This window comes from Alternaria ethzedia (assembly GCF_023757985.1).
Source record: "Alternaria ethzedia strain BMP 0044 chromosome Unknown scaffold_1, whole genome shotgun sequence".
Lineage (NCBI taxonomy): Eukaryota > Fungi > Ascomycota > Dothideomycetes > Pleosporales > Pleosporaceae > Alternaria > Alternaria ethzedia.
Genome location: NW_026056194.1, coordinates 747,365 through 771,424, shown reverse-complemented (window position 1 = coordinate 771,424; position 24,060 = coordinate 747,365). Strand labels below are relative to the sequence as shown.

Genomic DNA, 24,060 nt, shown 5'->3' with positions numbered 1-24,060 from the left:
GTCGCAAAGATGATGCCGCCATCATTTTGGCTACGAACCAGCAAAACGTGCAGAACTGCAATGATAGCCCATGCCATCAATGTTGCGGCAATGAGAGTAACAGGACGGAACGCGCTTGGCTTCCATGATGAGCGATTGGAATCTTGACGCGTTTAGATTCTACCATTAGAGTATGATGTTTGTACGACATACCTGTGGATTGCTTCCGTTGCGTAATGAACGAAGTCCAAGGTCTTTTGAGACTAGCAATAGATTCCGAGGTGGCGGCTGGCTGCGCGCTTGCGCTGAAAGGAAACATATGGTAGTGTGTACAAAGAAAAGACCGGCCAATCCAGGGCGAAGGAGGCAATTACAGGGAAATCAGTTCTGTAGACAACCCGATAGAAGTAGATTCAGCCATTCTACACGTTGACAGGACAGATACTTAACAGCATTATCGTGGAGCATAAGCGCCCCCAAAACTCAAGGCGCGAGACTGCGCCGCAAAGATGGCTACCATCCAATCATTTAGCGACCGCAGGCCCGATTAGGGCAAGAACCACAACCTCGGAACGCGACGATTGCGGGCCGGCGCTGGAACATCCAATGCGATATCCGAGATGTGCGGTAAGTGGGTTCAGACTTTTCTGTAACAGTAAAAACGCAGGTACGGATAGCTATACTTGGGGCACGTCGCGGAGATCTACCGGCGTCGCAATCTTGGCTTTGCGACTAGCAATATTGAGACACCTGACCATTATGCAGCAGGAGCACAAGGTCATCACGTTTTGGAGGCTTTTCTGGTGATCTACCGATAGGCGTTTGTGTGTTGTCAACCGGGATAATCCTCAGCGGAAAGCCCCAACTTCCCGCCTCCTGCAAAATTGTGAGCGGTGAAAAGCGACAGCAAGTAGTACTTACCACCATGTGCGGAAGTCAACAGTCGATACATCGATACCCAGGTCCCGTAGCGCGCTAGTGTCCAGATGGCAGTCGTAAGGCCTGATGGTGCCATCTTTTGGTTCTTCGTCAGGTTTGAAGGGCTCCATATTGTCGAGCGGCAACCCCATGATATCGGAGAATGTTTGGCAGATCTGCCATTTAGTCATGCGGTCTTCCGAACTGAAATGAAGGACTTTGGGTAGCTCGCGCTTCCTATAACAGGCCGTCAGCACTGTATCAGAGAAGCATCTCATCAATCGAAGACGCGGGTTTGGCTTACGCGTTCGCGGGATCAAGATACAGCTTCGCTATGTCGCGGCATACTCGGCCAACGTCTTGAGTATTGGTAGGGTATCGAAGCGCATAGTCGTCGACTTGAATTTTGGGTTGACCATGCTCTATCTGTTGGGCGTTCCACAATTGCGACATGAGGACATTGACTGCACTGTCTTTGGGCTCATCGCAGGATCCGTAGAGGACCGGTACTCGAAGAATGACGACTTTGTTCTTTGCGCCAGTTTTGGCAGCAGCCTCAAGAACGGCCTGTTCGCCTTCCAGCTTGGTTTGGCCATACCTGATGGAGTGTCAGCTGTGATCAGACACCTCGCCCAGCATTATCCTGAGATAGCGTGGTTCTTGGAGCAGACTCCGAAGACATGGATGAACGACCCAAAATCCGCGACGACTATAGTGTGATAAACCCAGACTTACGTATTAGGTGGGCTCGGCGTCGAATCTGTCTTGTAAGGAGCTTCTCCAGGTCTTCCTGCAAAGACGTAGTCTGTTGAGATGTATATGAGGAAAATTGCCCGAGAGATGGTGGCTTCAGCCAGCGCTCGACTCGCGTCTACGTTCAATTTCCTGGCCGCTTCTGGGTCATTGGTGCAAGAGTCAGGGAAGCGGTTGGCAGCACAGTGGACGACGACTTTCGGGTTGACTTCATCAAGCACCCTGGCGATCTCATTCTGATCCAAAATGTCCAGCTTCACCACATCTGGAGCAGTGATGCGATGCAGACCAGTGCCGAGAGACTTCCAGCCATCTAACAAGAACTCTCGCTGCACTTGCCGGCCGAGCAGACCACTAGCTTCGCTCTGCGGTCAGCTAGCAGTAACACATTCGTGGAGGCTATTTACCACCGGTGATCAATGCTGTCTGTGCCATACTGATCCCATGCGCAATCAATGAGTTCTTGAGAAGTTTAGTTGCGGTGATGACGACAGCGTGGTGCATCTGTGGCAGCTGCCGTGGGGCATCCCCAGGTCCGCGCATCATCACGTGCTAGCGAGTCCCTGAATCCCTGCAAGCTCGCCGCGACTGCTCGATTGTCGCGACGCAACAAGCAACCCACCGCTTACACGACCCATCCGCGCCCACCATGTCCACCATAGTCAAGGAAGCTTCCCAGAGCTCATATCCGTACGTCTGGCCAGTCATGTCTCCTGCATTAGCTAATTGAAGCAGCCCCGTCATTCCCAAGGACTTCAACGGCAACCAGCCAAAGACCATCCGCTTGTTCCCTCTAAGCAACTACACATTTGGCACCAAGGATGGCCAGCCCGAAGAGGATCCGTCCGTTCTTGCCCGGCTCAAGCGGTTAGAAGAGCACTACTCGGAGCATGGCATGCGACGGACTTGCGAAGGCATCCTGGTCTGCCATGAGCACAACCACCCGCACATCCTCATGTTGCAGATCGCAAACGCCTTCTTCAAGCTGTACGCGTTCGCATCCTTCATCTTTCACCCTCACTGACGTCATGCAGACCTGGCGATTACCTCCGCGCCGAAGATGACGAGATTGAGGGCTTCAAGGCGAGGCTGAACGAGCGCCTCGCACCAGTGGGCACACAGTTCACAGGCGAAGGCGTAAACGACGAGTGGGTAGTTGGCGATACGCTGGCGCAGTGGTGGCGGCCCAACTTCGAGACCTTCATGTACCCTTTCATCCCTGCGCATGTCACCAGGCCAAAGGAATGCAAGAAGCTGTACTTCATCCAGCTTCCCCGTAGCAGTAGGTCGACTCGAGTCGCCTGTTTCCCACAATATGTACAACTGCTAATACGTCGCAGAGGTTCTTAGCGTCCCGAAGAACATGAAACTCCTCGCCGTTCCTTTATTCGAGCTCTACGATAATACCGCGCGCTACGGACCACAACTTTCGGCGATCCCTCATCTGCTCTCCCGCTACAACTTCGAGTTCGTCGACGAGGACGGCAATGTCGCGGCGTGCACACCTGGTGTAGGCCCACCAGACGGATACCGGCCTCAGACCAAGGTCCTGGCAGGCGGCGATGGGGACGATACTACGATGGAACAGAATGGGGAAGGTAGCGACATCACTCTTTCGTAGAGCGCTTTCGTCATCATTCCGCTCTCTGAGTTTTACCTTGCTAATTCATACCCGGCGTCAGGCGTTACGACAGCGTAGGCATCATCATGACTTTGGTGGTTTGGCTACGATGCCCAACTCTCGACGGGGATGCTCGATATCTCTTTTCTTCCTGGCCTGGTACATAGAATGAGTAGCGGTGCATCATGTCGAATTCCGACTGTACTGTACGCGTTTTGGGTTGCCACGGAACTGCGAACGTTACGCCAGGATAGTGCATAGCTAGGAGCATGGCGCATGCGATGAAGCTCATATCTCGAGGCCGTATCTCATCACTAAATCGCGCCATGCAAGTATAAGCGGTCTGTTGGCCCCTAGGAATCAATGTATATGATCCAGCGAGTACGTTTCAGATAATGTTCTGTGCCAGGCTCACTGGTTCCGCGATAACCGGTACCGACGAACCACTCAAAGCCTACCTATTCCAAACTACGTCCATACCAAAATTTACCCTTAGATTGGAGCACTCGCGAAAGCAATGAATTCTGGTACTAGATGCCTGAGCCAAGGTACGAACGAAAAAAAAAAACGGTTGTCTCTTATGAGAGCCTCACACATACGCAGCATACGATGAACCATTGTCAACTACGGGAAGCACATTATCCTATTGCTTGGGTCGACCAGATTCACGTCTTGAGGTCATTGAATAACTCACCGAAATTCGCGACGCCATACACACGATTGGCTGGTGATCCTCGTGACCTGAGGCCACTTGCAAATCGCTTTCGTTCTCCTATGAGATCTCGGTAATGCTAATTCTGTCCATGTATAGGCATGGTTCTGCAACAGTGCGATAGAGAAATTTCGTTAGTTTACCAAAGGTCTAGCGATTTCTATTCGACTCGTCTTCATATAAAAGCCTTCACATCCCTCCTCTCATGTCCTTTTCCTCTCACCATATAGCAGTAACTTCCAGTCTCAACACAAGTCAATCAAGTCTTAGGAAGAACAACCCCACGCAAATGTACGAACAGCTTCCCCTTTACCTATTACAACTGGCTAATGGAAAATAGTTTCAAAACGATACCACTCTCGTACTACCTGCCTAGTCCTCTTCCCTACTAATACTAACTAAGTCCTCTAGGCCCTTACCAAAGATGCGTCTCATCCTCTCCGTCGTCGCCGCCGTGGCCCTCTTGGCCACTTCCACGGTCGCTCACAGCGGCAAAGACAGGATCGTCTGGCACGAACGCCCGGTCAAGGAGCAGCATGGCTGCATAGTGACCTGCAAGAAGTCCTCCGATAAGCCATCGGAGTTCCTCAGGACACAGTGCGCTGTCTGCATGGACAGGATCAGGAACACCGTGTGCGCCGATTGCGCAGCAGCATACCGGGATGGAGTCCCGTTCGACAAGTCCGTGGACCGCTGTTACCGATGCCGTCATGTATCGGACTATGACTCTTCCTCCGAGTTTGACGAGCCTTGGGACAAGGATGGTGGGTTCTTTTGGCCCGGCCCCGAGGGCCCCGAGGACTGGAAGTTCCCACACTAGAGCAGTTTGAGATGCTTAGGAGGATTCATGAAGGGGATGGATGACTACCACGCGCAGTGGTTTGCGAACAGTGGATGAAGACTTTTCCACTGATGGGTATGGGTCACGGCTAGCATAGTACCGTAAAGCCAAATCAAGTTGTTCGGTACAATAGTGAGCCTTATTGAGTGATTTACTTGTAAAGAAACGGAAGAACACCTGGATGAGACCTGCTCCTCATCGCAACGACCACTTCTACAGCATCTTCCCAGAAGGGCACACCCCTCTTGATGCACTTGGGAGAGTAATGCGACCGATGCTCTTACACCTTAGGGCACGAGACGCTGAGCGACGCGAACAACTCACTAGTGCACATCTTATTATACGGTGTCATACTGCTGCCTCTGCAATTACTACCACTATGAATCGTAGTCGTGCAATGCCTATAAAAATGAGACCACACGTCAGTTCACCTCTTTTGAAGCAGAATCTAAAAGACGTACCCAATGTCAGACTCGTACCACGCGAAGATCGATCCAACATTCTGATACGGAATGCATCTGTCCTCGCCGGGAAGTACGTAGATGTTCCAAGCAGGACCGTTGTTTTGATCGCAGTTGAGGTTGCTGAAGATCCAAATCTTGGCAAGGTTTTTGGGCAGGTTGCCGGATAGTGCGTCGCGGCCTAGCTCGGCTGTTCCTGCATCTAGTGCAGGCAGTGCTTCTGTGAGTAGTGCGGGTGCTGGATTGGCCGTAAATGTGGCTGCCAGAGCGCCGAGGCTGAAGAGGAGGGGGAATAAGTGCATGATGGCTTTCTTGCAATATGAGGACTCAAGTAACGACGTTCTGAGACTGCTTTGATAGGTGCTCCTGGTGAAAGTCGAGGCTGCGTATCTTATACCGGTAGCTTACCATGTCTCTGGTGCCAGCCCCAGCGGCCAAGGTCCTTCGAGACATGTGTGAGATGCTGGCAACGCTCATCGTGAGTATAGGGAACGTTTCAAGTCGATAGTCTTGCGATCGTGAAAGCCCTGCTGGTGCTGATCGATGTTATGACGCCTTTCTGCTTCCGCGCATCGTGAGCGCCACCTCCTACTACATTTCGTATAGCCCTCTTCCACACGGAACGCCAGCACTCTATCTAAAACTGATCGTAAACACATTTGGCCTCGTAGGCAGTAGCTCTTGAGTGTGTATGTCTCACAGTGTCATTTTGTGGTCATAGATGTCGAGGACGCTAGCAGGCCCCGGAGTCCGAAGAACAGTGACAGTTAGCGGGGCTAGGGCGTCTAGTGACAACTAGGAATTACTGTTTGCTGAGAGAGTACAATTGATTCAAGTGTAATTGTTTGCAGGTTGAGAAGCTGACAAAAGCTGGCGTACACAGTTCGTGAGCGGCGTCAGGCAACTAACGGCCGGCATAGTGTCACCAAAATCTATAAGCTAGCCCAACTAGAGCCTACATTCCCACATTGACAGCACATGTGTCATCTGTAACGGGTGATACGTTCAGTACAATCTGGTTGCTTGCAGGATATTAGCCGAAAGATGCGATGAAGTTTAGATCCTTTGGACAGGCTCAACTACCGGGATGTGCAAAGTCAGGCAAACTTGACAGGTGAATCACTCATCTACACGATCTTTTTTAACATGAGGATGATATTTTGATTGCTCATCCTCTGTACTCATAGTATACATTATCTTGTAATACACATTATGTTCTAACTATGTAGGGAAATGAAAGACTTATGGGTTAGGCTAATGTGACGGTGACGTATGAAAGCGAGTGGTGCGTAAAGAGCGTTGCGACATCCAGTATGTGGGTCTACCCGTGCCACGGTAAACTCATGGGAGTACGATCTGTACAGTCCGGGCGATGCTAGGAACTCCCTCCTTCGACATGACAAAGACGTAGTAGGCACCTGGGATGAGAATGCCACTGTCGTCGGGCAGTGTAGCAGTGTAACTGCATCCATCACCCTTGACGTTGGTCAAAGGCACGCGGCGCTGATCGGTGTTGACGGAGTGTGTGACGCTGCCGATGCGGACCAAGGCGAACTTGAGGCCTGGTGTAGACGTCTCGACTTGGATGGTCAGTTTGCCTCCAACCTTGACGCTCTCCGCGCTCAAAGAGCTGATGACTGGTCGGGTTGCGGGGGTACCGTCGTTGTTGAAGAGATATGGTGGGGAAAAGATCTGGCCATCGGCATGGTCGACGAGTTTGTTGCAGTTGGCGGAGCTGCGGCCAACTCCCTGCGCGACGTAGCAGAGACCACCGCCACCGGAGAAAACGCGTCCATCGGCTAGCAGGATGCTGACTGAGTGATAGTTGCGGGGGACAGCTTGTGGTGCTAGAGTCTTCCAAGATTTGGTGGCTGGGTCGAACAATTCTGGGTAGAGAGCTCCATCCGTATCGGTGAAGACCAATGAGCGTTTCTGACCACCGCTTACGAGAACTTTTCCGTCAGGCAGAACGACCGCGTTGGAGAAACCGCGAGGGTAGGCCATGTTCGCGACTCGCTCAACCTTGGCAGGGGTGTTCGGCTCGCCGATTGTAGTGATGTGGGCCCGAGCGTTGGCGTCTGCGTTGGTGTAGTCAGGCGCGCCGCCAGCACTCAAGATCTTGCCAGCAGTGGCATCGTACATGACGAAGATTCCACACATCGCATCATCAATGGGGTCACGAATACCAGCAGCGACTTGCGATCCAGTTCCCTTGGTACCGTACCAGTTCATGGCCTTGCTTGGACCGGCCTGGAAAACGGAGGCGTTCTTCCAACCAAACAACCATGCATGGTTGTCTTCACGCCAGATGCCTTCATGGTCGGTCGTGAGCATAGCCTTCATCTTCGCGTTTGGCAGTGCCGTCCAGGCGTTGGTGGCAGGGTCGTACACTTCGCCGTCTTTACCCTTGCGTGGACCAGAGTATGCACCTCCGATGGTGAAAACGCGGTTGTCGGATGTCGTCGTGGATGATTGGTAGCCGCGAGCCATTTTCCTAAGTACCATCAGTATGAAGTTCATATTATTGAGCTAGAAAAGACTAACATGTCGGGTGCACGAGTGAATCCGTTTGATGCTGGATCATAAAGACTGGCCGCGGAAGCGTCAGATCCTCCTTGGATCAGAAGCTTTCCGTCCTGAAGACTGCTCATTGCGGGACAGAACATGTCGTGATGAGTGTTGCTCACTGTACGAGCTGAAACAGCTCCACTGAGGGAATGTTAGCGTGCGTTGATGATACTGGACCACTATGACTTACGTGTTGAAGTTGTAGTCCGCAAATTGAGTGCGTCCACCAGCACCTCCGAAAGCATCAGCGCCCCAACTCGAGAATACGAGAAGACGTTCCGAGACCGGGTATTCCGGGACGACATATGCAGCAACCGGGATGACGGGCAGGCGGATAAGATCTGACCATTCACCATCCTTCGCAGGCGCAGGCGCTACATTGAGACGCATTACATCGAAGCGTTTGTCGGTTGACCAGATCAAAGTGTTACTGCGCGAGTCGGCTTTGATGTGGCAAGCCTTCTTGGCAGAGTCGTAGACAGCGGCGGTACATGTGGCCCAGTTGGCGCAAAGGTAGGCACAGGTATCAAAGGTGTTCACGCCTTGCCATACCTTCTCGCTTGGTCCGCGGATGTCGGTGCCAGGGCAGATGCTGTATTGTTTCTAGGGGTGCAATGTTAATGTCCGCGTGTCTCAAGCTACTGGGGAGCAGACTTACTCTGTTTCTATGATACGTCCATTCGCCAGCAGGGCAGCGAGCGATGTTCACTTGCTCTGCTTGAATGACCTGGAAGCGATCGTTGGCAACCCAATTCAGGCCGGTAAGATCCTTGAAATGGCAATCTTTCGTCTTGGTATCAAACACTGCCTTGAAGCAGTCCATACTCTTGTCGCAGAGTTTTGCACATGCTGTAACCGAAGCAACGCGCTTGATCGATGTCGTAGGTCCTGTAAGGTCGGTACCGGGGCAAACTCGATATCTGATGCCTTCCGCTCCAGTAAAGATATCGTCGTTGCCAGGGCAAGCATTAAGACCGTTGGTGAATTGTAAAAGAGTGGCTGCCGAAAGCACGGCGAAAAGAGTGCGGACCTGCATCTTGGATGTGAAATCAGACAACTGGCCTGAGGCAGGAATCGGAGGACTGGCGTCAACTATCTATATACCCGTCCCAGCCACGATCCCATAACGGTGACCCGCATAGGAGTTTGCAAAAATGGATACCATTGAAACGAACGAGGGGATTGTAGACCTAGCATCGAAGAGGATAGCGTCCTGCCAAGATGGGAACCGTTCGTGAGTAGCTACCCTGTATATGCTCACCTATATATCGTATTTTAGTATCTTCGATAGCGCTAATGGCACCAGATCCGGACCTAACAGGGGGTTCATGTCAACGGTAGCGGGCCGGGAGACCCAGGCAGGTTAGCGACGATGCCACTATCGGTATGCTCGGTGTTCCTGGAGTCATGCTGTTGACTGCGCCTCAAGCAAAAGATCGAATGGATCTCGGCTCCTGGGTCGTGATGTGGAGTGTCGCATTGTCGTAATGAGTTGTTATGCTGATGCGATGACCCCAGTTCCCACATTTTCATGGGGACATGTGCCTTTTCCTCTGACAAAGTGCTATACCTGACAGTATTTCATACATCCTGAACGGCCTGCTGAAGGATTGCGGCGGTGGTTCTACACGCGCCAGCTGGCAATTATCGATTCCTTGTCAGGCTGCTTGAAACGCCAAGGCCAACGCTCCACCCCACCCCTGCGCCCATCAGGGAGACGTTATCTACAAAAAAAGAACTTCATGTGAATAACCACCGTCAAAACTCCGCCCCTGTTCCCAGCGCATGGGAATTGCAGGAACAGCTCTATCGGAGGTATCGTGGCGGATCCACACGATTTAAAGCCGGCTTAATAATGTGCTCTAAATTTCAGTAACGCAAACCATTGTAGCTGCGATGCATGACGTTGAAAGGTAAAAAGTGACGGCTGCCGGCACAACGGCCGGAGTGCAGAAGGCGATTGGGGTATCCTGGTGTGAATGCGGCTAGGTCAGCCGAGACGATGGCGGCGCTTGCACTGGACTTTTGACTCAAAGGGAGGCTCGGTGAATCTGTCGTGACAGCTGAGACACCCTGGTTCTCACTGCTCGAGTCAGTCTATTGATGCAAAGAGCAGCCCGTCTTGGCGATGGCTTCTATGGGCACGATCACGTGTCGTATGAGGTACTCATCGAACAAGAGGATCTATGCGTGAACACGGTAGGTTCACCAGCCTTGACCGGGCATTCCAGCCCAAGCCGGCATTGGCCAATCCCATGGATTGCCATTGTAGTTCATCGAAGCTTGTTCCATGGGGAAAGCTACACAGCCCAGATTCATGCCACTGCCACGGGTAACGCTCGATTGGGAGCCGAGACTGTCCAAACTAATGAGCTCGGACGTTTGTGGATCATCAAGACCTGGCGTCTGGAATTGCGACTCTGCCGCTAGTTTGTCCCTTAGGGCCATCTTTTGTCTGATTTGCGTCACGATAGCTGGTGGATCCGATTGTTCGGACGTTATTGCTTCACGTGCCGACCAAGCTTGCAGAACAAGCCCCCCAAAGAGTGTGAAGAAAGGGTTGTTGGGTTTGGTCTCCACCGGGCTGTCCTTTTTCTCGAAGTCCATCAACCGAGCGGCGCAGTTCTCGCTCATTGCCTGCCACCATCGATCTGCGAGTTGGCCTAGTGGGCGTATTTTCAACTCTTGGGCGAGATGAATATAGGCAGGGAACGGGAAGTGCATGTAGACAACCCAGCGGAAATTTGCTATGAGGGGTGAGGTCATGAGCAGCGTATCGCACTCAAGCATACGGTGCGCAAATCCAAGACCAACGTTGCGCTGCTCCTCACTTCCTTGCGCAAGTCCCTTCGAGTTGTTTGATAGGTATTGTGCAAATCCGATCTTTGCGAGTGACGCGCGCGCCATCCACATGGTTAGAAAGTGCAGCGGGTTTTGAGCATCGCAACGCGTAAGATACTTTTGCTCTATCGTTGACTCAAAAGCGGCAAGCTCGTCAAGACCTGAATAGGAGGCGTCAAATGCCTTCTTGGAGAAGGACTTCAGGGCCGGATTGATGAAGTCCAAATGAGATGGGCTTTGACGAATGAACTCGCCAATCTGGCTACGGATGACTGGAAATAAGGCTTCGGAAACGACCTCAGACTCAACAGGAGGGGTCTTGGTCTCGACTCGTAAGTTGAAATCATTGACGTTGAGCGGGGCTTTGCAATCCCATGTCGGGATTAATGTAGTGGACTTGCTCTCGGTCATTTCAGACATCCTGTTGTCAAAGAGAGAGAGAGACCACCATAGTCTTCTGCGTAATTCGGCCTCTAGCACGCAATGCCTGGAATTGGCAGATTCGGCATCGATACCCATTCGCTGAGCAATGCGAACAGCAGCCCCTAGCATGGACGACAATGACCGTGGGTCTGTGTCTGGTTTGAGCGAGACCAGGTACAGATGAAGGGCTGTCAAGCATTCTCGATCGTTAGACTTTAAGAAGTTACAATTCAGCAGCGCCTCCCTTGCACCCAACTGGTAAGATCTGATCAGGTCCGGCTTAGGCCTACCAAACCATGATTGACACTGCTCCTGATTGAGGCTGAAAATAGCCATGCAATAGATGGAGAACATTAGGGCCTCCAAATTTGGATCGATATGTGAGACGTCGCTAGCGGCATCGATGATGCGTGGCTGGAGGGTAGGCGTATGGGTGAGCTTCAATAATGGGTCGACATTCTCAAGGTACAGTTGCCAAAGTTTGAACACCTGGCTTTGTGGGGGATGGAGAACCGATAGGTCGACGGCCGTACTACGCGAGCAGAACAAGAGATCTTCGTTACGGTGTAGTTTCTGCGCATAGAGGTTATCCCAGGCTTGCACAATCTGCGCTTGCTGTAATGCGTGTTGCGAAGAGCCGCTGTTCTCGGAATCGTCGTCGCTGCCGTCGTCATCAGCATCGTATGCTAATCGGTTTAAGGCAAGCCAAAAACTCCTAGTACAGTTAGTAGTGTCTCTTTCAAGTGCTACAGTTTCTGCGTACTTGGGTTGGGTGTTGTCGGTATCTGATATGGTGGACGATTGAGCTCTGGAAATCTCCTGACCACGACTGACGTTACTTTCGTGGGGCCCTGTGGATAGGTTCGAAGATGCATGTAAGGGTTGGAAGGCAATGCCGTTGGTCTTCAAGAGGTCTTCGTAGTGGCGAAGACGCTCAAGCAGCTCCCGTTCGGCAAATCTGCGACGTCGTTGCCGTGGTTGCGTCGCTGCGGAAATGCATTGCACACCCGCCTTCTTGCAGTTTGAGCAAGGAAAAGCCCGGTCACATTTGACCTTTCTTTGCGCGCATAGCACGCACGAAAGCACGCGCTGAGACTTGCTTGCATGCGCCAATGGAGACAGTGCATCAGCGCTGAGTTCAGGTGTGGGTATATCAGACGACATGTCAAGGGAACGAGCTCTCTTTCGTGACAGCGGTATTGATCAGGTATGCGAGCGCGGAGTGGAAAAGGCCACCACAGAGCAGGTGGCGAGGCAGGCGCTAACCAGGCAGCCAGGCAACCAGACGCGAGGCGCTCGCCTGGCTCTGCTTGTCCCCGGGCTGACTGTGACGAAAGAGCATTGTGGCTTCATATGAGAAATATGGGTCCTTGCGACGATGAGGGCGGTTCGCAGGATAGCAGACAGGCAGGCCGGCGCAAGAGGGTGCCCAGGCTGGCAGGCTCGATACCACCATCACGACGCGTGAGGCTTACGTAAACCGCACTTCCCGCTTCAGTCGCGTTCGTCAACCACATCCACTCCTCTCCCTTGTTTCAGCAGTGACGGGATGGCATCCATCCCAACATCTCCGCAATCTTCGCGTTTATTCACGCTTACTACCTCCGATGTCTGAACTTGAGGTTCGATCCGCAAGGGCGTGATGACGCGCACCGACGCCTCAGTAAGGTGCGGCAAGCCTCTCGGTCAGATCTAATCCCCGAGCCCATCACGTGATCTCTCTCCCACCGAACACCGGGCAACTCTGGGCATTCAGGACATTGAATCGTCACAACACATCAAATCGTTAGTATGCGTTCGGGGAAACTCTGGTATTTACTACCAGTTCTGAATCACTCGTTACTCTGCAACAGGTCGAAGTTCGCTTCCAAGGTTTGCGTAGACCGCCTCCATGTCGGACATTGCTACTCCCCGAACGGGATTGTATTGCAAAACACCATTCGGGACGTTGCACATACCGAATGTACATATAACAGCCAAGCTTCTCTTGACAATGTTCTAGTGTATCCAATCTCAAGTTTCTCTTTGAACCCCACTGCGCCTATTCCGAAGTTTACGCCATGACTACAACATCTCAAGTTGGGACTGCAACAGTCTCCCAGCCCGCTAGTTTGCACGAAAATCTTGGAAAAGATGCCCCACCTTCAGCCTCTGGAGGCAACGAGTACGCAGATTCCGAGGAGAACTATAAGCCCAAAACGCTCAAGTTTTGGCTCGTCATCATCTCGATCTATCTGGCCTTCTTCCTTGTTGCTCTCGACCGCATGATCATTGGTATGTGGAACTTCTCCGTCTTTAGTCCTTACTGACACTGCTTAGCTACTGCTATACCGGCAATCACAAACACATACGGCACTATCGCGGATATAGGCTGGTATGGTAGTGGCTACATGCTTACGTGCGCAATCTTCAATCCACTCTTCGGCAAAATATACCAGCTTTACGATACCAAATCGACGTTTTTGGTGTCCGTTTTCCTGTTCGAAGTTGGCAGTGCATTGTGTGGGGCCGCACCTACTTCTGTTGTTCGTAAGTAATCCACCAAATCGCGAGATGATGCACTCGCTGACCCTCATTGAAGTCATCGTCGGTCGCGCAATCGCTGGTATTGGAGCAGCTGGACTTCAATGTGGTGCGGTCATGATCATCGTACCCCTCGTGCCATTGCGAAGGCGACCCATCTTCACTTCTTTTCTCGGTCTCGCATTTGGAGTGTCATCTGTATTGGGGCCCTTCGTTGGAGGTACCTTCACGGACAACCCGTAAGTCTCCCGGTTTTCTTCATGAGTCACGGTTAACACGCAAATAGGACCTTGACCTGGAGATGGTGCTTCTACATAAACCTCCCCATCGGTGCCTTGACGTTCGCATGCATATTCTTCTTTCTGGATCTCCCTTCAACACCTAAAGAGAAGCTGTCCATTCTCGCTCAGCTCAAGCGCCTCGACCCAATAGGTCTTCTCTTCTTCGTACCATCCATGGTATGCCTTATCCTCGCTCTTCAGTGGGGAGGTACGACCGATCCCTGGTCGGCACCGAAAATCGTCGGCCTGCTCGTCACATTTGCAGTTACTTTCATCGGATTCCTGGTTGTGGAGTTTACGATGCCGGATACAGCCATGGCCCCGCCTCGGGTCATCTTGAACCGTTCGATGGGCGGTGCTATGCTTTTCATCTTTCTCCTCGCCGGCGGTATGATGAACGCTGTATACTACATCGCCATTTGGTTCCAGGCAGCTCAGGGCCAGTCTGCCATGCAGGCCGGTGTACGCACGATACCGTTGTGCACATCGCTTATTGTCTTCGGTATTATCACAGCAGTGATAACTCAGAAGATCGGATATTATGTCCCTGCTTTACTCCTTTCGGCCGTTGTCGCATCAATCGCCAGTGGCCTCCTTTCTACACTTACGCCGGAGTCGAGCGCTCGCGAATGGATTGGCTATCAGGTCTTCTACGGGTGCGGGCTTGGCTTTGGGGCTCAAACAGCGAACCTGGTGCCGCAGACTATCCTGCCGCGCTCAGATGTTTCCCTAGGCATGGCGATGAGTAAGTTTCTCTGTACGAACTGCATCTTGAACATACGTTGACTTCGTAAACCTATAGTCTTCTTCTTAAATCAACAGGGTGGTGCTATCTTCCTTGCTGTTGGACAAAATCTGTTCTCGACCCAGCTCGTAAAGCAACTATCGGGCAACTCCAACCTTGATACTGAACTCATCATCAATACCGGCGCAACAGACCTCCGAAAAGTGGTAGCGGCGAACGAGATCGATACGGTGGTATCGGCGTACAGCTACTCAATAACTCGGACGTTCCTGCTAGCAGCAGCACTCAGCGCTTGCACCATCATTGGAGCGTTGATGGTGGAATGGAGGAGCATCAAGGAACGTGCGGGAAAGCCAGCAGAACAAGCGTCAAGAGATGTAGAGAAAGAGGCTGCTTGAACTGAAGCACCCTACATTTGGAATACACGGCAATGAAGCAATCGACGGCGTTGGGAATAGAGGAATTGTAACTAGAAGATAGTCTAATAGCATCATAGAACCTAATACGCAATCGATCTTTATACAAGGAGTTTTCGCAAATCCATCGACATATATCGACAAACCATAGCCTTGCTTCTGACGACTAATTGGCCAGGTTACTAACATCAGCGCTGCGCATCCTCTCCTTTGACACCAAGAGCTCTCTCGGAAACCATTCCGATAACTTGCCACCCGGTCTCCCCGCAGCTTCAGGCAAGTCTTCGTCTTCACTACCAGCAATCATAACACCAAGAGCAGCACCCGAAAGCCAAGCCCACACCATGCCCTCTCCCGAGAAGCCCGCCGCAATCCACTCCCCACACGAGTCCTTGTCAGACGCCACGCGTTTTCGTGCTTTGATATCCCGCCCCGTTAGCTTTGCATCCAAGCGGCCCACGAATGGCATGTAATCGCCAGTCAAACCAATGATACCAGACCACATCTGCTTCAACTCAGCACCAGCACCCCATTTGGGATGGAAAACCGCTGGAAAGACACCCGTGATGTGTGCGGCGGTCAAAGGATCGAGTGAGGGGCCATCGTCATATCGACCGACTTGATCGATGCCTTGCTTTAGCGATCGAACGAAGCCGCCTCCAATCATCAGATCTCCTTTGGAATCACCGGTGGCTGGTGGACGTTGTGTTACGTAGTCGAAGCCCTCGCCGTAGACTACACTCCACGAGCGCATGCCGTCGGCGTATGGGAATGTTTGTCCTGGTTGCTGTGCAGACATGTGGGCTCGTGCGCCCACGATCTTGCTGCGTAGCCCTGGGACAAGGTGGCTTGCGAAGCTGTTGGTGGCGTGGACTATATGGCGGGCGAACATCGTTCCTCGGGTAGTTTGTACAGCGTATGGGAAGTCTTCAGAGGCCGTTTCCGGGACGCTTATCGATTCTACAGGAGTGCTTGTCTCGATGGAGAGGGTATCAGGGAAGTCATTGAGAAGGCCGTTCCAGATAGACGCAACGAATCGGTATGCCCAGATAGCACCTGCTTCGTATGACAAAGCACCGACGACGCTGTTGTTGACACCAAATTTCTACATTCGTCAGCATCGGAAAGTTCCTTTGCTAGCCACCTTAGGGTGTCATCAAACCTTCTGTACTTGGCCACCCCTCCATACCGCAATCTCAACCTCAGGCAACCATTTCTTCAACTCCTCGACATCGGCGACAGCCTTGGAGAAACTTTCGTCATCCAGAAAAAAGTCCACAGTCTCGACCTTTCGAGCTTCGGCAGCCTCAATGCCTTCGCTTTCGCATAACTCTGTCAAGTACTTGACGTGCAGAAGCTGGAAACGCGCCAGAGCAGCAGCACGATCTTTTGGTAACAGCTTGCTGAATCGAGAAAAGCTTTCGTACACTGAAGGTTTGATGTGGCCGCCATTCCGAGCAGTCGCACCGCTGCACAGCTGTCGAGCTTCGAGGACCACCACTTTCTCATCAGTGTGGATGTTGCGACGGCGTCGCTCGTGTAACAATGATCGCGCGACAGCAGCGCCAGCTATTCCGGAACCGATGATGACCACATCTACAGTTTCCGGCAGTTTGGACGAGCTTGCGTCGCATAGTGCAGGGTGTGGAGGGTCGCTGAGCCAGTAAGTTTCGGATGGCTTGGGGACCGGAAGACCCGGGGGTTGTGATGCACGCTTCAGAGCTTGATCGAACTCGGTTGACAAAGCTCTTAAGAGAGAAGCTGCTGCGATGAGAGCCTTGGCTGTGTTTCGCAGAATTGAGAGAACTCCGCCCATCTTGACCTAGATCTATTGACTGAGACAGCTGATTGCAGATTTGCTTGTTGTACGAGGATGGAGAGTCCCCTGTGTCGCATTTCCTTGGCAAAGTGGATGCCTAACACGATGTACGAAGTAAAAATACACCTCGCCTCTGCAAACAATCGTTTGGATGCTTGTAAATCTATCATTTCCGTATCGTAAATGCCTATAATAACCACCCTAAACGCCAACCAATCCATGCATACCGAATCGCGTCTCTCTCCAAGCGTGCTCTAGCCGACCCATCGCCTAGCACTCTTGAACATGCGTGACCACGGGCCAAGTTCGCCCCATCCTTCTACATCTCGTGGGATATAGCTTCCGACCTCCTTCAAGATAGTGCGTTCGGGGTGCGGCATCATCGCCAATACCCGACCATCGGTACTCCTCACACCACTGATACCCATTGGACTGCCGTTCGGGTTGTATGGGTATGTCTCGGTTTGCTTTCCGTAGTTGTCGACGTAGCGGAACGACACAAGGTTTTCGTTGTATAGCGTCTGTGGGCTCGAGACCGAGGAAGCAGATTTGGAGAAGTGAGCGCGTCCCTCGCCGTGCGCGGTGACGATGGGAAGTTTGGATCCAGCCATGCCGTGCAGGAAGACAGATGGCGGTGTGTTGGGTCCTTTGGGATCGAGCACCTCGACCATGCAGACACGCGCTTCGTATTGCTCAGACGCGTTGCGCTCGAAGCTAGGCCATAGCTCCGCACCAGGGATCAACTCCTTCAACTTGCTCATGAACTGGCAACCATTGCAGACACCAAGGGCAAAAGTATCTGGGCGAGCGAAGAACGTCTGGAATTCCTTGCGTGTGTTGGGGTGCAAGAGGACAGACTTTGCCCACCCTTGGCCTGCGCCAAGCACGTCACCGTAGGAGAAACCACCGCACGCTGCTATACCCACAAAGCCAGCGAGCGATACGCGCGAAGAGATGATGTCGGTCATGTGTACATCGATGGCAGTGAAACCGGCCTGGTGGAAAGCAAATGCCATCTCGGCTTGGCCATTTACACCTTCCTCGCGAAGAATGGCTACGCGGGGCTTGGCGGTAAAAGGTGACTTGAGGTTCGACATGAAGGGCAGAATGTTTTCGGCAGGCTTGAAGTTGAGGTTGTACGACAGGCCTGGGTCTTTGTCGTCGAGGATGTTCTTGAACTCGGCGTCGGCGCAAGCAGGGTTGTCTCGGAGCTTTTGCATGCGGTACGAGGTCTCTGCCCAGCGCTGCTGGAGCTTCTGGCGTGTGCTGCGGTAAACATTCTGAGTGCCGACGTAGAAAGAGATGTCTTGTTTTGTGGCCTCAGGTACGCGACCAATCTTCTTGATCATACCTGGAGGCGGCCCGCAGGTGGCAAAGCAGCGGTTGAAGGCAACTTCGTCCTTCTTCCTGATCTGGAAGACAGCTCCGAGCTCTTCGTTGAATAGTGTTTCCAGAACATCCTTTGGTTCGCTTGACGCCGCGATGCCGTCGAGCATGACCTCGATACCACATCGGCCGGCAAAGGCCATCTCAACGAGGGTTGTGAAAAGACCACCGTCAGACCTGTCATGGTATGCAAGCACGATATCCGACTCATGAAGTTGTTCGATCGCGTCAAAGTAGTCCTTGATGATATCGGCGTCGTAAACATCGGGTGCTTCATCGCCGATCTGTCCGAATGTTTGTGCTAGGGCAGAACCGCCCATGTGTTTCTTGCCTGCTGCTAGATCGACGAACATCAGGACGGTTTCACCGACATCCTCAACCCTCTCTAGAGCAGGTGTCCATGTTCGATCTGTGCGGTTGACAGGGGCAAATGCAGTGATGACAAGCGACATGGGTGCTGTGACTTCCTTGGCCTCGCCGTTGTCCGACCACTTCATCTTCATGCTCATCGAGTCCTTGCCGACGGGAATAGATATGCCAAGCTTAGGGCAGAGATCCATGCCGATAGCTTCGACGGCCTCGTACAAGGCTGCACCCTCTCCGGGATGACTGCTTGCAGACATCCAGTTGGCCGAGAGTCGGACTCTCGATAGCCTATCGAAGAGGCTTGCTGCAGCAATGTTCATCAAAGACTCTGCGACTGCCATCCTGGCAGATGCGGCCGGCGAGATGAGCGCCAGGGTCGGCTTCTCGCCCATAGTCATAGCCTCGCCAGTCCTGACACCAGCCAGTAGCGATGTAGCTGTTACCGATACATCAGCTACTGGGACCTGCCATTTGCCAACCATCTGATCACGGACAGTAAGGCCACCGACAGTGCGGTCTCCGATGGTGATCAAGAAGGACTTTGAGCCTACGGCTGGTAGGGTGAGAACTCGGTCCACGGCTTCGGCGATCAAGCCATCCTTTGGTGTGTCGGGAATGTACATGGACAAGCTGCTGTCAAAGGCAGGGAGCCTCAACTTGCGGCTCTCGACAATGCGGGACATCTTTGGTGGCTTTCCGAAAAGTGTGGCCATTGGAAGATCGATGGGTGTAGGGTTCTCCTTGGAGTCCCTGTCGTTTAACACCAGACGCTGCTCCTTCGTAGCCTTGCCAACGACGGAGTAACCGCATCGCTCACGGTGGCAGATACGCTTGAACAAGTCTAACTGATCAGGGCTGACTGCAAGCACATAACGCTCCTGAGCCTCGCAACACCATATTTGCAGCGGACTCATGCTCTTGTCAACATTGTCGATCTCGCGTAGCTCGAAGATGGCGCCAAGACCAGAGTCGTGAACAAGCTCGGGCAGCGCATTGGACAGACCGCCAGCTCCGACGTCGTGAATGAAGAGGATGGGGTTCTTGTCGCCCATGGAGCGACACGCGTCAATGACTTCCTGCGCGCGCCTCTGCACCTCGGGGTTGCCTCGCTGCACACTGGCAAAGTCAAGGTCGACCTTTCCTTCGCCGGATTGGATACTGGAAGCTGCTCCGCCACCAAGGCCGATAAGCATGGCAGGTCCACCGATAACGAGAAGGTGCGAGCCAGCGGGTACAACGTCAGGGTCCTTGAGCGCATGCTGCGGCCTGACGGTGCCCACACCACCTGCCAGCATGATAGGCTTGTGGTAGCCCCGTAGCTCCGACTCCTTCTCGTTTGTAAAGACGCGCATGAGCATGGTGCGGAAGTAACCGGTGGTGCATGGGCGGCCGAACTCGTTGTTGAATTGGGCGCTGCCGATGGGAGCCTCGAGCATGATGTCCTGGCTGCTGGCGATGTGCGCAGGCTTTCCGACGTCCTTCAGCTCCCATGGGCGTTCGAAGCCCTCGATGTTCAGGTCGGAGACAGTGAAGCCCGCCAGTCCAGCCTTTGGCTTGGATCCACGTCCAACGGCTCCCTCGTCACGGATCTCGCCGCCAGAGCCCGTGGCGGCTCCGGGGAAGGGCGATACCGCAGTCGGGTGGTTGTGCGTCTCGACCTTGCAGAGGATGTGTACCGTCTCTTTGGTGCCGTGCCACTCGCCCGTCAGGTCGTTGGGTGCCCAGAAGCTCGCCTCCTCGCCGTTCAAGACAGCAGCATTGTCGCTGTACGCGCTGACAACGTGCTTGGGGTTCTTCTGGTGGGTGTTGCGGATCATACCGAACAGCGACATGGGCTTGCGCATGCCGTCAATGGTGAACTCGGCGTTGAACTGCTTGTGGCGGCAGTGCTCCGAGTTGACCTGGGCGAACATGAACAGCTCGACATCGACTGGGCCCCTCTTGAGTTCTTGTGTGTATGCCTCTACGAGGTACTCAATCTCCGACTTGTCCATGGCCAGGCCCAGCTCGCGGTTGGCGTGGTCGAGGGCGGCATGGGCGCTGTTGTACTCGTCGAACTTGATGGTCGTGGCCTGCGCAGGCTCGCCCTGACCGAAGATGGCGTCGAGGTTCGGGGCGGTGCGGCTGATGGTCTGCGTCATGCGGTCGTAGAGATGGTCGCGGTTGGGGATCTCGTCGGCTTCGAGGGTGCGGTCGAAGGTGGCGGCGATGACCATGCCGCGCTCGATGCGCTTGACGGCGCCTTCGAGCGTGCAGGTGCGCGCGATCATGGAGGCGAGGGAGCTCCATGGCGATATCGTGCCGGCGCGCGGGCAGATGTAGAAGAGGACCGTCTTGTCGTCGCGAGGCTCGCCGCCGCGGTTGACAGCGTCGAGGAGGACCTGGGCGAGGCGGTCATCGCTGCTGGGGTATTCGCCGTAGTGCAGGATCTGCTGCAGCGTCTTCAACTCATCGTCGGCGAGTTGCTTGAGGGGGTTGACAAAGTGCACCCACAGCGAGCGCACTTCGGTCGCGCCAATGGCCTGGGCGAGGCGCTGCAGGCGGAAGTCGGAGAAGGCGGACGAGCCCGGCAGGATGAGATAGGGGTCCTCGTTAGACGCCATCGTGTGTGACGCCGAGTCGCTTTCTGGGAATCGTAATCGCGGGTGTCCGAAGACCAGAGCGATCGCGGGCGCGTTCACATGGCGGGGGAGGGGGAACTTTTAGAAAAAAATCGGCGCGCGTCACTGCCGCCGAATCCTTGCTCTTTTCCGCGCCCCGACTTTCATCATACTCTAGGTTAACGTCTAAACTCCAACTCCTGTACAACGAAGCCATTGCGAGTCGCGATCAAGGCCCCAAGGTTTCGCGTTGGTAGCTTGGTGCAAAGGCAATTTTGCGTCTAAACTTGCCTATGCCCAACCAAGGGCGTCTTTGCCTCAGCATCTGCAGACCCAACGTGGCCATTGAAATTGCTACTTATCCTGGCTATGCTGTGCGACTATAGTTTCTGACTTGCGCTGCGTGTTCCTTGCTCAGGACGCGTCACGGAAAATCCTACGTTGGAGGGCGATCGATAGTAACGGTTATCGATATAGCCTGACATCGCAACGCCATGTTCACTAACTAAGAACGGCGTACTCAAGGTTTGGGAATATAAAACTTGCTCTCGTGTCTGTCAAAGATGCTATTGCCACACCAGTCTATATCTTCTGCTATCTGAATGTCTCAAAAACTATCCAGATGCACGCCCACTCCCTTCTGCGCGGCCAACTCCATCAAAGCCTTGCCAATCGCGATATCCATAATACCCACGCCGACACTCTTATACACAACAAACCCCTGTTCAAGCCACTTCTGCACGTCGTCATCTTTCCTGAGCCCATCCACCTTCCCCACCTCAAGCATCTGCTCTGGCTTCAGTCCCGCTGCTACCAGCTCACCAGCCTCGTCCATGCATCCCTTGATGCTATCAACATTGATCAACCCTTGGTAGACCTGAGAGGCAAAAGAACCGGAAGGGTTACTGAGATTCTTAAGTAGCTCTGGGTCAATCTCTTGCATGTCTAGACGGTAAGACCCGATTGCGGCGATATACCGAGACTTAGCAAGGCCAGCGTCTGATGTAAGGTACGAAGCCGGGAACAACGGAGATGTGCTGGGTGTTGTGCAGAACACAACATCCGCTTCCGTGACTAAGCTCTCCAGCGCGTCTTCCTTCTCGTTATCGAAGAGCTCCATCGTTATATGTTCGCCGACTTTCGATTGTGCCAGTGAATCAAGGAGTTCCTTCGCTCTTGCACTTGACCGGTTTACAACAGTAATCTTCCGGATATCATTTCCTTTCAGGAGGATAGCAAGGCGAATATGCCACTCTGCCTGCTTGCCAGCTCCAAAAACAAGGATGTTCTCAGTCTTCTTCCGGTACCGATACAGCAGCATACTCCCCAGCGCTGTTCGAAATGCCGTCAACTCTGCCGCGTTCAATACGCCCACTGCTTGTCCTAGCTCGTCGCATATCGTAAGTACACTTCGAAGTGCAGACTTGGGCTTCTCTCCCGGTGGAGGGGCTTGAGATGGCGCGACACCGACTATCTTCACACCGATAGATGATGGTGTTGTTGCTGGCATGAAGAGGCTGACTTGGCCGTTTGGTCGCGCGACATGCGCGCGATGTGGTTGGTAGGGAACTTCATCGTTACATGAGTATTCGGTAAGGGCTTGGTTGAGTGTTGATGCAAGGTTCTGGACGTCGGATGGAGAAATGTTGTGGAGGAGGGATTGGATGTCGGCGTCGGAGAGGACGGTAAAAGTCATGGTGGTTACGAGAAGGGCCGACTTCAGATGTTCGGGAACTTGGTGAACTGCGTTCGATGAACTTTATGCTGATCGTGCGATGGATTCCTTCCTTGTCTTCCTTTCTGCGCCCTATCTCGGTGTCATTTGCTGTTGCCTAGTGTTGACGTTGCTGTTATATGCGGAGATGCTCGCCTGCGGGTACTGTCGGACCACTGCCCCGCTTCATCCTTAGGCAATGGGCAAAGGACAACAAAACAGCGAGATAATCGCACGTATCGAAACATCTCTTGCATGAAAAGGCCCAGCCATCGTGCCGACTGATATTGGGAAAGTGGCAAGCTGCGCACAATTCCCTTCTTCCCCAGCACGGCACACCACAACTTATCCCGATTCCCATTGATTTGAAGACCAAGATTTGTCAGCCAAAAGTCAATCCGCGAGACAACAGTGCTCTGTTGGCTGATGGCTGTGGTTTAGGCCATACATGGTTGCGTGGAGTTAAGGGTGAAATTGGATCGAGAGTATCGCGCCTCGTCAAATCTTCTTCCTGATCGTAGCAGGGCTTGATTTCGCCCAGACTGCGGAATACATCCCCACAACTCTTTCGTCGCAGATGACCCAACAATTGAGTGCTGGCTGACTCTGATAGCGTTTTTCGAAGCACTGGGATACTGTGTTGATCCTCTAGCGTTTCCTGCCAATGGACCACCAACATATCGTCTTTGATTATGTCAAGGAAGTTCTTGAAGTCAATGGTACAGCGTTTATGCGCTCTCAGTTCATCCATGACCTGAGGTAATTTAGCAATGAGCGACTAATGAACCTGGTATCATCGTAGCGTCGAAAAGTTGACTGAATAGACTGACCTCGATGACTGCAGATTTGACTTTAGCTCTTTTCACCCCTGCCTCAAAGTATATGGAGAAAAAAGTGTCGGTTGGTCGGTTTGCCAGGAAGGGATCGCTTGCCAAACGTCTTCGGCCAAATCTTTCAACCAGCTTATGTCCCCCAAGGTACCACGTAATGAACTGCAGATACACACATCCGAGAGCCCATACGTCACACGCACTAGTAAGGACATAATCGAGATCCACCTCAGGCGAACGATATGCTGCTGAGTTTGGAATGC

At 53.0% G+C, this 24,060-nt stretch overlaps 9 protein-coding genes across 9 annotated transcripts; 3 read left to right on the top strand and 6 right to left on the bottom strand.

Moving 5' to 3' along the window:
• Nucleotides 1–827: 827 nt before the first annotated feature.
• J4E87_000255 (uncharacterized protein) lies at nt 828–2,085 on the bottom strand (the record flags this gene model as incomplete). Its single annotated transcript, XM_049371914.1, has 5 exons — nt 828–855; nt 901–1,134; nt 1,202–1,495; nt 1,633–2,008; nt 2,058–2,085. 5 exons carry the CDS (start codon nt 2,083–2,085, stop codon nt 828–830), a joined length of 960 nt encoding a protein of 319 aa, XP_049238048.1.
• Nucleotides 2,086–2,299: 214 nt separating this feature from the next.
• J4E87_000254 (uncharacterized protein) lies at nt 2,300–3,271 on the top strand (the record flags this gene model as incomplete). Its single annotated transcript, XM_049371913.1, has 4 exons — nt 2,300–2,340; nt 2,386–2,637; nt 2,685–2,932; nt 2,991–3,271. 4 exons carry the CDS (start codon nt 2,300–2,302, stop codon nt 3,269–3,271), a joined length of 822 nt encoding a protein of 273 aa, XP_049238047.1.
• Nucleotides 3,272–4,312: 1,041 nt separating this feature from the next.
• On the top strand, nt 4,313–4,803 carry J4E87_000253 (uncharacterized protein; the record flags this gene model as incomplete). Its single annotated transcript, XM_049371912.1, has 2 exons — nt 4,313–4,344; nt 4,395–4,803. The coding sequence occupies 2 exons, from the start codon at nt 4,313–4,315 to the stop codon at nt 4,801–4,803; spliced, it is 441 nt and encodes a 146-aa protein (XP_049238046.1).
• A 1,823-nt stretch (nt 4,804–6,626) lies between these two features.
• J4E87_000252 (uncharacterized protein) lies at nt 6,627–8,889 on the bottom strand (the record flags this gene model as incomplete). The annotated part of the gene is made up of 4 exons (XM_049371911.1): nt 6,627–7,779; nt 7,830–7,994; nt 8,044–8,456; nt 8,512–8,889. 4 exons carry the CDS (start codon nt 8,887–8,889, stop codon nt 6,627–6,629), a joined length of 2,109 nt encoding a protein of 702 aa, XP_049238045.1.
• A 1,169-nt stretch (nt 8,890–10,058) lies between these two features.
• On the bottom strand, nt 10,059–12,281 carry J4E87_000251 (uncharacterized protein; the record flags this gene model as incomplete). Its single annotated transcript, XM_049371910.1, has 3 exons — nt 10,059–11,832; nt 11,881–12,075; nt 12,277–12,281. The coding sequence occupies 3 exons, from the start codon at nt 12,279–12,281 to the stop codon at nt 10,059–10,061; spliced, it is 1,974 nt and encodes a 657-aa protein (XP_049238044.1).
• Nucleotides 12,282–13,177: 896 nt separating this feature from the next.
• J4E87_000250 (uncharacterized protein) lies at nt 13,178–15,064 on the top strand (the record flags this gene model as incomplete). Its single annotated transcript, XM_049371909.1, has 5 exons — nt 13,178–13,391; nt 13,437–13,515; nt 13,652–13,879; nt 13,927–14,666; nt 14,724–15,064. The coding sequence occupies 5 exons, from the start codon at nt 13,178–13,180 to the stop codon at nt 15,062–15,064; spliced, it is 1,602 nt and encodes a 533-aa protein (XP_049238043.1).
• A 184-nt stretch (nt 15,065–15,248) lies between these two features.
• On the bottom strand, nt 15,249–16,898 carry J4E87_000249 (uncharacterized protein; the record flags this gene model as incomplete). The annotated part of the gene is made up of 2 exons (XM_049371908.1): nt 15,249–16,187; nt 16,245–16,898. 2 exons carry the CDS (start codon nt 16,896–16,898, stop codon nt 15,249–15,251), a joined length of 1,593 nt encoding a protein of 530 aa, XP_049238042.1.
• A 257-nt stretch (nt 16,899–17,155) lies between these two features.
• J4E87_000248 (uncharacterized protein) lies at nt 17,156–21,256 on the bottom strand (the record flags this gene model as incomplete). Its single annotated transcript, XM_049371907.1, has 1 exon — nt 17,156–21,256. One exon carries the CDS (start codon nt 21,254–21,256, stop codon nt 17,156–17,158), a length of 4,101 nt encoding a protein of 1,366 aa, XP_049238041.1.
• Nucleotides 21,257–21,860: 604 nt separating this feature from the next.
• J4E87_000247 (uncharacterized protein) lies at nt 21,861–22,949 on the bottom strand (the record flags this gene model as incomplete). Its single annotated transcript, XM_049371906.1, has 1 exon — nt 21,861–22,949. The coding sequence occupies one exon, from the start codon at nt 22,947–22,949 to the stop codon at nt 21,861–21,863; it is 1,089 nt and encodes a 362-aa protein (XP_049238040.1).
• Nucleotides 22,950–24,060: the final 1,111 nt, after the last annotated feature.